The sequence below is a fragment of the Colobus angolensis genome, unplaced genomic scaffold (genome assembly GCF_000951035.1).
Source record: "Colobus angolensis palliatus isolate OR3802 unplaced genomic scaffold, Cang.pa_1.0 Scaffold36, whole genome shotgun sequence".
Lineage (NCBI taxonomy): Eukaryota > Metazoa > Chordata > Mammalia > Primates > Cercopithecidae > Colobus > Colobus angolensis.
Genome location: NW_012116932.1, coordinates 2,597,215 through 2,607,547, shown reverse-complemented (window position 1 = coordinate 2,607,547; position 10,333 = coordinate 2,597,215). Strand labels below are relative to the sequence as shown.

The 10,333-nt window shown below is 56.9% G+C and overlaps 1 protein-coding gene across 1 annotated transcript in view; it reads left to right on the top strand.

Annotated features, from left to right (window-relative positions):
- Positions 1 to 10,333, top strand: part of AKAP8L (A kinase (PRKA) anchor protein 8-like) — a gene marked incomplete at its 3' end in the record, with an annotated part of 52,456 nt that overhangs the window by 13,168 nt on the left and 28,955 nt on the right. Inside the window, exons 3-13 of the mRNA XM_011953409.1 lie at positions 2,026 to 2,058; positions 2,306 to 2,363; positions 2,466 to 2,546; positions 4,403 to 4,856; positions 4,963 to 5,059; positions 5,143 to 5,213; positions 5,648 to 5,711; positions 6,596 to 6,704; positions 8,152 to 8,293; positions 8,382 to 8,487; positions 8,729 to 8,859. Coding sequence (XP_011808799.1) covers positions 2,026 to 2,058; positions 2,306 to 2,363; positions 2,466 to 2,546; positions 4,403 to 4,856; positions 4,963 to 5,059; positions 5,143 to 5,213; positions 5,648 to 5,711; positions 6,596 to 6,704; positions 8,152 to 8,293; positions 8,382 to 8,487; positions 8,729 to 8,859 — 1,346 coding nt within the window. The remainder of the gene's footprint in view (positions 1 to 2,025; positions 2,059 to 2,305; positions 2,364 to 2,465; positions 2,547 to 4,402; positions 4,857 to 4,962; positions 5,060 to 5,142; positions 5,214 to 5,647; positions 5,712 to 6,595; positions 6,705 to 8,151; positions 8,294 to 8,381; positions 8,488 to 8,728; positions 8,860 to 10,333) is intronic.

Here is a 10,333-nt window from a genome sequence, read left to right as displayed (position 1 = left end):
TTGACCAGGCTGGTCTCGAACTCCTGACCTCGTGATCCACCCGCCTTGGCCTCCCAAAGTGCTGGGATTACAGGCATGAGCCCGACTCCTATTTTCTTTAGTATAGCTAATGCCCACTGTCCCTGGTACAAACAGACAAACAGTCACTTGGCCAGGTATACAGTAGCTACCTGGGCTACCTGTGTGTTGTTCTATTTTTTTTTTTTTTTGAAATGGAGTTTCACTGTGTCACCCAGGCTGGAGTGCAGTGGTGCAATCTCGCCTCACTGCAGTCTCTGCTGCCTGGGTTCAAGCAATTCGTGTGCCTGAGCCTCCTGAGTAGCTGGGACTAAAGGTGTGTGCCACCTCACCTGGCTAATTTTTGTATTTTTGGTAGAGTCAGAGTTTCACCATGTTGGTCAGTCTGGTTTCAAACTCCTGACCTCAGGTGATCCGCCCACCTCAACCTCCCAAAGTGCTGGGATTACAGGCGTGAGCCACCACACCCAGCCGTGTGCATTGTTCTTTATGTGGCTCCGCCAGCCTCTCTTGCCTGTTAGAATGGCTCCTTAGCCACTCTTTCCTCAGCTACCACTCCTGACTTACCCTTGCTGCTCTCTGGCTGTTAGCTTACCGATAAGCCCTTACCGATAAGCAGATCTCCATACCTGAGCAGTGCCTGGGATTGCAAGCGTCTGTTCCCTGTGCTCAGGGTATGCATAAACAAATGGATGAGAAGCCTCTGTTTTGGTTTCTCCAGCCCAAGAGTTTTTGTTTTGTGAGCTCTCTTGTTAAACATAGTGGTTATCGCCGGGCGCGGTGGCTCAAGCCTGTAATCCCAGCACTTTGGGAGGCTGAGACGGGCGGATCACGAGGTCAGGAGATCGAGACCATCCTGGCTAATATGGTGAAACCCCGTCTCTACTAAAAAATACAAAAAACCAGCCGGGCGAGGTGGCAGGCGCCTGTATTCCCAGCTACTCGGGAGGCTGAGGCCAGAGAATGGCGTGAACCCGGGAGGCGGAGCTTGCAGTGAGCTGAGACCCGGCCACTGCACTCCAGCCTGGGCGACAGAGCGAGACTCCGTCTCAAAAAAAAAAAAAAAAACATAGTGGTTATCAGCAGTTCCTCAGCTTCTCTCTGATTTCTCCCATTCTTTTTGTGCACCGGGTTGTGGAGGAACCCGAGTGCAGGACAACAGCTTGCCTATTCTGTCTGGCTCATCTTTTCAGTTGACTTATACTCTTCCTGCTGTGGTCTGGCTTCTGCCACTTACTGCCCTGCTGTCTGTCTCACTGAGCTTCGGTCCCCTGCCCTGGATTGAGCATGTCCTCTGTCTGCAGGGCAGAGATGACATGGAATGGGAAACAACTGTTGGGTCTCACCAGAGACCCAGGGAAAGGGGTCATCTGCTCTGTGCCCTCCTTTGGGGAGGAACTGTGTGTTTGTGTTCCCAGGGGACTTTACGCTTTGTCACTTCTCAGTGGCTTTATGTTCCTGAAGGAATGAGGTTTTATCACGTAGTGTGATTGAATCCAGAGCATATTAAGTTGATAATCCAGATCGTTCTCTCCACAGCTTTTCTCAAGTAAGGGGTTGCTTCTTGGGCTTCTCTCACTGATGTGTTCCAGCACAGCACAGTCAACAATTCAAGGGCTTGTTGGCCCTCCCTTTTAAGGCAGTCTCTTGGGAGACTGGGGTTGGATTTTCTGCTATAAACTGATTAGCGTTTAGCCTGGGGTGTGGAGGTCACCTTCTAATTCTGGCTCTTAAGGGAAGGAGTGTAGGAGCCAAGTTCCTTAGTTGAGAGTGTTGGGAACAGGAGGATCCTTAAATAACAGATGCTCAGAGCCACAGGCAGCCAGGCACCAGGGCAGCAAGTGGCCTGGATCATTGGCACAGTGCTCGCAAGCTCAAGGCGTCTCGGTTAGAGGAGGTGCAGCCTGCTCTGACCAGTCAGGTCCTGGGAATAATTGTCTTTGCACCTGAATTACGGCCTGGTATTGTAAGCAAGTATAGATGTAACTGCCCTTTTACTTTTTGTAGGATATGGAACTTGGAACTCTGGAACAAATAGAGGCAAGTGTCATTCCTGCGATCGCTGTCCTGTCCCTTGGGGTTGTTCTGGCTATGTTTCTCAGCTGCTGCCCTGCTTGACCAAGGTTGGGAGTGGGGAGGGGGCGTGTTTCTGGGGTTACCTACTCCTTAACAGGAGGCCTTCATCAGAATGGCCAGGGCCCATCCAGCCTCAGTGGCTAGGGTCTTCTGTCTCTGTCTCTGTCTGCCTGCCCCCACCATCTGTCTGTCTCTGTCTCCCTCACTGCAGGCTACGAGGGCTATGGCTATGGCTATGGCTATGGCCAGGATAACACCACCAACTATGGGTATGGTATGGCCACTTCACACTCTTGGGAAATGCCTAGCTCTGACACAAATGCAAACACTAGTGCCTCGGGTAGCGCCAGTGCCGATTCCGTTTTATCCAGAATTAACCAGCGCTTAGATATGGTGCCGCATTTGGAGACAGACATGATGCAAGGAGGCGTGTACAGCTCAGGTGGAGAAAGGTGAGTGGACACCTGCCTAGGGGCTGAGGCTTTGCAGGGGTGACTCCTGCCTGCTGCCCACTGTGTCTTCCTTTCTGAGTGCGCCTCTGTGTCTGCTTCCTCCCCGCTGCTTGGTGCTGCTGTGGCTCCCAGCGGGGTCCATTGCACTTCCCGTCTCTGACTTGTGTCTCCTCTCACCCACCCTCAACCCCTGCCACACTACCTAGTGGTCAGCCTTTCCCCAGCTTGGAGTGGGAGGAACAAGCCCAGATTGGGCTGCCTTCACTGTGCCCTCAAAAACAGTGTTTAGTTGCCCCTCCCTCCAAGGACAGCCATTTGGAATTCTGTCGAGACTTTGCCTCCTGCGTGGTGTCAGGGCAGGACAGATGGAGTTTGGTGTGAAGGGTGGGACGAGCGTTTGGAGCTGATCACTGTGAGCTGGGCCACCCCCACGTAAGGGTCGGGGCAGGTGTGGGCATTTCCTGGTTACTCTCCTGTGCCTTACAAACATGTGCCTGATGGAAGCACTCCTGTGAGGAACTGCTGCTGTCCTCATTTTGCAGGTGGGGATACAGAAGTGCAGGCAGGTCATACCCCGAAGGCACGCAGCAAGTACGGGGTGGGGCTGGGCCTTGCCTACCAGATCTGCCCTACTCCAGAGCATCATGCTGTGGGCGTTTGTCATTAACTAAACTGTACTTGGCCCAGGAGTGCCTGTGCCCAGTGCGAGGCTTCGGTGAGGAAGGCGGGTGTATCTTTAGCACGGGATAGAGTGGAGCTCCAGCTAACAGATGATTGAGAGCCAAGAGTAAGGAGTCGCCAGACTGAGCACTGGTAGGGCCGAGTGAGGCCCCAGGGCTGTGGTGGCAGAGTGTGGGACAGGCACAAGGGGACTTGATGCCATGGACTCTGTAACTCCTGGCCCAACAGCTGCAGCACTCAGAGCTGAGGGCTTGGCATGTGAGGCTTGGGCTTGCATTGCTGCTGTGTACCTTCTTATCACAGCCTGGAGCCTGGGATGGGGGTAAGCAGAGCAGTGGCAGCACCAACTGCTGCTCTTAGAGGTGCCGGTGCCCGTTGGTGGCCCAGGTTTAGGGAAGAGTGTGCAAGGGGAGCCCTTGTGCCTGTGAGGTGTGTGGGGTCCAGGCCTGTGGGGGTTCAGGCTGCAGTCATGGTTAAAAGAGCTCTCTGCGGTGCCCTCTGTGTCCTGGGAGGAGGTCTGGCCTGCCTTCCCAGTTGCAATATAAGGTATGTAGAGTTTGGTGTCTGGCTCTAGGCTCCAGGGTCATGTAATACAGCTCTTTTTCTTGTCCCTGGGCAAGCTCTTAGTGTCTTTCCTGGGAAATACTTCCCCTTTTGTCTCAGTTGTTTTGGTAATGAGGGACTTTGCAGAGTTTGAAGGTTCCCCAGCCATGAGGGACAACAACAGTGTTTCCCATGGGTATCATCAGCCTCACTGGCTGTGCATTCGTTGTGCTGGACCTGCCTGCAGCCTGCAGGGTGCTGGGGTGCTCAGCCTTGCCCCATGAGGAGCAGCCTTGGGCGTTGCGACTCCCACAGATGGTGTACATGTTCCCAAAGGGCTGTGGAGCAGCGCTGCCCCTTGTTGAGACTCACTGGACTAGAGCCTTCACCCCAGTTGTCGGTCCTCCTTAGGGTCCCCAAGCCAGTGTGTGGCTACATTCAAGTTTGGGGCAGTGGTGCCCCTACATCAGCTGAGAGGCTGGAACTTTTTAATTGGCATTTCTGAACATTGAGCCTCCCCACCAGGGCAGGGTGGGTGCTGGACTGGGAGACTGTGGGGAGGGCAAGAGCAGTCACCTGGAGGTGAGGGATCCTGAGGGACTCCACCTGATACTCACTCCATGCCTCTGCAGGTATGACTCCTATGAGTCCTGTGACTCAAGGGCCGTCCTGAGTGAGCGCGACCTGTACCGGTCAGGCTATGACTACAGCGAGCTTGACCCCGAGATGGAAATGGCCTATGAGGGCCAATATGATGCCTACCGCGACCAGTTCCGCATGCGTGGCAACGACACCTTCGGTCCCAGGGCGCAGGGCTGGGCCCGGGATGCCCGGAGCGGCCGGCCGATGGCCTCAGGCTATGGGCGCATGTGGGAAGACCCCATGGGGGCCCGGGGCCAGTGCATGTCTGGTGCCTCTCGGCTGCCCTCCCTCTTCTCCCAGAACATCATCCCCGAGTATGGCATGTTCCAGGGCATGCGAGGTGGGGGCGCCTTCCCAGGCAGCTCCCGCTTTGGCTTCGGGTTTGGCAATGGCATGAAGCAGATGAGGCGGACCTGGAAGACTTGGACCACAGCCGACTTCCGGGTGAGTGGAGGTGGCCTTCCCCTCTGGGAAGCTTAGTTCCCACTGGGGCAGAACTAAGGGCCGGGAGCCATGCACCCTGACACAGATTCCCCCACTTATGACCCAGACCAAGAAGAAGAAGAGAAAACAGGGCGGCAGTCCTGATGAGCCGGATAGCAAAGCCACCCGCACGGACTGCTCGGACAACAGTGACTCAGACAATGGTAAGCTAGCTGGGTGGTACTGGGCGTCTACCCTCTGCCTCCGGGGGCTCCTGGGCTGAGCTTTACCTTCTTTTCCCTTTCAGATGAGGGCACCGAGGGGGAAGCCACAGAGGGCCTTGAAGGCACCGAGGCTGTGGAGAAGGGCTCCAGAGTGGTAAGTGGCTCTGGCTGGGCATTTTCTATCTGCAGGAGGGGCAAGCTGGCCTGAAGAGTGGTGCTCTCCCTGGGGGCCAGAGGCAGTGCTGTATCAGCTCTGTGTGCATGGTGACCAGCATGGGGAGGCAATGTGGTCTGGCAGAAAGCACAGGCTGCCTAGCTGGAGGCACAGTTTCCTTGTTGGAAAATGGGACCAGCCCCATGTGCACCAGGTAGTGAGAGGATGTGAGGTTTCTGGCACATAGCCGGGCCTTGTCATTTAAAGCCATTGTAAATAACTGGGCTACTCTGGGCCACCCTGCTTATGGGATAGCCCTGCTCTGTCTATGGAGCAAGCAGCTGTTTTACTATATACCGTTGCTCTAATAAACTTGGTTACTTTAAAAAAAAAAACAAAAAACCTGTTTTAAAGTTGGAATTTGAAATTGTTAGGACGGAGAGGACGAGGAGGGAAAAGAGGATGGGAGAGAAGAAAGCAAAGAGGATTCAGAGAAGGGTGAGTTTTCCTGGGGTGCCTGGTGCTAGGGTGGCTCTTCCAGGGGCTCACAGTGGGAGGGACCCAGCTGAGGGCAGGGTTGTGGAAGACATGCGGCCAGTTGGGGACCTCCCTTGTGGGCCCAGGTGTGTGCTGGCAGTGGGCTTTCTTTTGCCACCTCCACCCCCTTCCCACTCTTCCTCCTCCTTCCCAGGCGGAGGCTGTGGATGGTGGTGACCCCTGCTGAGCACATTGGTTTTGCCTTCAGATGGGGGCAGCGAGTAAAAGTGTGGGGAACCCCAGGCACACCCCCTGCCCTCGGTCCCTCAGTAACGCGCAGTTCCGAGTCCTCAGTGGCTGGTGTCCGATCTGGGACCCTCGGTGCAGTTTTTACGGCTCTGGTGTGCGTGTCCTCTCCCTTAGCGCCTCTCCAGCCCCTGTTTGGGATTCCGTGTCCCCCCACCTGAGTGATGAGCGCCAGCAGGTACCTAACAGCAAATCCAGCGTCAGCCCACTGTTGCCGCGGTGCCCGGTTGGGGGTGGGCAGGGCCATGTGAGCAGCCTCCCTGCATCCCACCACCTGGCCCCTATGAACATATGCCAGTGTCCCCACCAAGATACCCCCTCTTTGCTTTCCAGCCTCCTCCTGGCCCACTGCACAGAGAGCATGGGTATCCTGGAGAGTAGACAGGTCAGCACCTGGCCGCCACTCCTTGGGGCCTAGACCAAACCCACTCCCTGCACAGCCCAGGATACCCAGCCCTGCTCATGGCCAGAGGCCTTGCTTGGACAGCTATTCTCGATGGATCCGCTGGAGTGGACAGCGGGTGATTCAGCCAGAGGCCGCAGGGCTTGCCCTGTCCTGGCAGAGCCAAATTGGTGACAGTGCCCATCTGCTCCCACAGGGGCCCTGACCACTCAGGATGAGAATGGCCAGACCAAGCGCAAGTTACAGGCAGGCAAGAAGAGTCAGGACAAGCAGAAAAAGCGGCAGCGAGACCGCATGGTGGAAAGGTAACCGGCTTCCCTCCACCCCTCTGCCTCTGCCTCGCTGTGGGGCTGCCGCCAGGAGAGCAGGGCCATAGCTCTGCCAGCTCGCCGCCCTCTGGCCTCCCCTGGGAGCCGCCACCTGCTCGGCCGTGCATGGACCCTGCTTCTGGCCAGGCCCAGCTCCCAAGGCCTGACTCATCCCCTGCCCCTCTGCGGCCGCCTGGCGACCGCTGGCGTCTGTGGGCCGAGACCTGACACCGCTCGGCACCGTTGCTCAGAAGCTCCGGCGCTAGGTCACTCGGCGCACGAACCCCAAGGTGCACTGGGGGCCTGATGCCCCTGAGGGAGGGGGCCAGCTCATCAGAGACTCAAGGTCCAAGGCGCCTGTGCCACCCCAGCTAGCTGCCAAGAGGCCACCGCCGTGCCCAGGAGAGATGGCAGCACCTGTGGGGCTGTGGCAGCCTCGGGCCTGCCCTCTGCCCTGCCCGCCGGCCCTGTCAGGCCGGGCCTGTCTGCGGCTGAGCCCTTCACGCCCCTTGGTCGGGTCTGTCTGCCCTCAGGGCTCCCGCACTGGCGCTTGCCTCCTCCGCCTCAGACTCTTGCTCTTGCTGGACCTTCCTCAGCCTCGCCGGCGCCCGGCCCCTGGGCTCTCCAGACAAAGCTGACCCCGTGGCCCAGATAAGGACGTCCGGCAGAGGTAGGGACCCGCCCCGAGGTCTCGGTGGCGGCTGGCCTCCTCCGCCCCTTGCCACGGCGGCCTGCTCCGGCCCAGGCCCCAGACCCCGGGCTTCTACTGTGGACACCAGGCCCAGACAGAGCACCTCGCCCAGGTGACTCCAGGCTGCCCTCTGGCAGGCCGGGCGGGCGCCCTCCTTCCAGCTCAGACTGGTCTCTTCTTGGAAGAGGAAGATGAGGCAGCAGGTGCCCAGGCCTGCTGCCTCCCATCCCTCCCGACACCACCCCCAAGCATTCTGAGCAGAGGATGGGCTGGGCCTTTGAGTCCCCCAGATCCCAGAAGGAAGATGCAGCACCTTTTCGGGCCCTGCCTCGGGACTGCGTACTCCACTCTGCACCTCAGGGCCATCTGGCTCACGCCAGGGCATCCTTCCTTCTGGTCCCCACCTGGGCCAAGTGCACACGCTCCTGCCCAGCCTTGGTAGCGAGGCCCTCCAGCAACTTTCCAGCGACTCGTTGCCTGTTGCAGCAGCTGCTGTCTCAGGCTTCAGCCTCCTGCCTGTGGGAAGGAAGAGCTCCTCCCCTGTCCCCTACGTTGCAGTAACTGCAGCCTGCAGACTTTCTGGCCCTTTCTACTCCCGACCCCACTGGTCCCAGCCTGTACCTCTGCTGGGACCGTACTTCAGAGGCCCATGAGCAAGGCCTCTTTCAGGGCTTGTGTCTGGGTTGGGTGAGGCGGCAGCACTATCCCCTGGGACACTTGCAGCCTCAGCCCCTCGTTTCCTTCCTGTGGCAGGATCCAGTTTGTGTGTTCTCTCTGCAAATACCGGACCTTCTATGAGGATGAGATGGCCAGCCATCTTGACAGCAAGTTCCACAAGGAACACTTTAAGTACGTAGGCACCAAGCTCCCTAAGCAAACGGCTGACTTTCTGCAGGTGAGCCTTGGAGTAACACAGCCACTCTTAGTTTCTTGTACCCCTGAGAACATAAGGCGGCCCACATGAACTTTCATATTCCTTGCAGGAGTACGTCACCAACAAGACCAAGAAGACAGAGGAACTCCGAAAAACTGTGGAGGACCTTGATGGCCTCATCCAGCAAATCTACAGAGACCAGGATCTGACCCAGGGTGAGGAGATTTCCAGCCCGCTCCCACCAGGCGAGGCCTCAGCCTGCCCTCCTGATTCTCGGTGCAGGGTTAGGACACCCTTCTGTTCTCCCAGGGAAGGTCAGGAGAACAACCTTGGCTCAGGCCCAGGTGGGAGTGGCAGGGCAAGTTGAGGAGGAGCTGGTGTGTTTTTTTTCCCTCAAACACCTGGGTCTATGTTAGGCACCTGGGCCCAGTGGTGACTCCCTCCTCCCCACTACAGAAATTGCCATGGAGCATTTTGTGAAGAAGGTGGAGGCAGCCCATTGTGCAGCCTGCGACCTCTTCATTCCCATGCAGTTTGGGATCATCCAGAAGCACCTGAAGACCATGGATCACAACCGGAACCGCAGGGTGAGTGGCCACAGTGCTCTCCCTCTGTTCTGTGGGTAGATTGAGACCTCTGGGGAGGTTGTGCAGTTAGAACCTCTGTCTGCCCATGAGGGACTGCAGTGGAGGCAGGAGGAAGTGAATGACATTTCCAGCCCAGTGCAGGCAGCACGGCTACGGAGAGAGGGGTGGGAGATGGGAACTCTGCCTGGGAGAAGGTGACGTATTCTGTGGGATATGGGGGCCTCTATGTTCATAGGGCCAGCGCCAGATTAGGTTCAGAAACCAGATGGAGATGATGCAGTGCAAGTGTTGCTGGAGGAGGGGGTTGGGCTTGAGGCTCAGGAGAGCTGTGCTGAGAGGCCTGGGCTTGTTGCTGTAGGCAGTCAAGTTTCAAGTACGGGATTAACAGGATTAGAGTTGGTGTTGAACTAGAGACTTCAGGCCTGCACCTGGGTGGGGCGGTGGGGGCCAAGGAGGAGCTGCTGCAGTCTCCAGACGAGAGGGGAGCCCACCTTGGGAGTGAAGGGGAGAAGAGCAGTTGAAGGAAGGGAGCCGGAGGCTGGCATGTGGGAGTGAGCAGGAGCCTGGGGTGACTCTGGTTTCTGACTTGGGGAACTGGGAGGACAGTGGTGCTGCTGAGATTGTCAGGGAGCAGTGGGCAAGTGTGTTGTAGGGCATGGAGAACATAAGGCAAGAGAATGAGCAAATTCTGTCTCATTTTCCAGCATAGCTCCAGTGCCTAGCACAGAGGCCAAAGTAGGTCTATTTTGATTGAAAGGATGACGTGCTGGGTTGGAGGTGGGGGTGAAGGGGCTGTGTGTCAGCGGACAGCAAAGAGGCCCAGGACCAGGTCTGGGCCAAAGAGGTGCTTGGCTGTCTTCACCCTGGAGGAGGGTGGTGGGGTTTATGAACAGATGTTAGCATCCAGCATGAGCATGGGAAGCAGCATTTCTCCACCATTTCCCATGCTCATCACAATGCCCCTCTGGTCTTTTTCGATAGGATGATTCTGAATGGTGGACAGTGTCAGGGGTCTCTCTGGCTTGGGTGGTTGCAGAGACTCAGGACTGGGAAATGTCACCAAGAGTTCTGGGAAGAAAAGGAAAGTGTGAATTGGCTTTGGCAACAGAGAAGCTTTAGGGAACTTGCCAAAAACAGATTCTTATGCTAGGAACTCGTAGGGGTTAGAAGACTGCAGAGTCTGGACACTATATGTCATTAATAAAAGTTGGAAAATCCGGCCGGGTGTGGTGGCTCACATGTGTAATCCCAGCACTTTGGGAGGCCAAGGTGGACAGATCACGAGGTCAAGAGATGGAGACATTCCTAGCCAACATGGTGAAACCCTGTCTGTACTAAAAATACAAAAATTAGCTGGGCGTGATGGCGGGCAACTGTAATCCTAGCTACTCGGGAGGCTGAGGCAGAAGAATTGCTTGAACCTAGGAGGCAGAGGTTGCAGTGAGCCGAGATTGTGCCAGTGCACTCTAGCCTG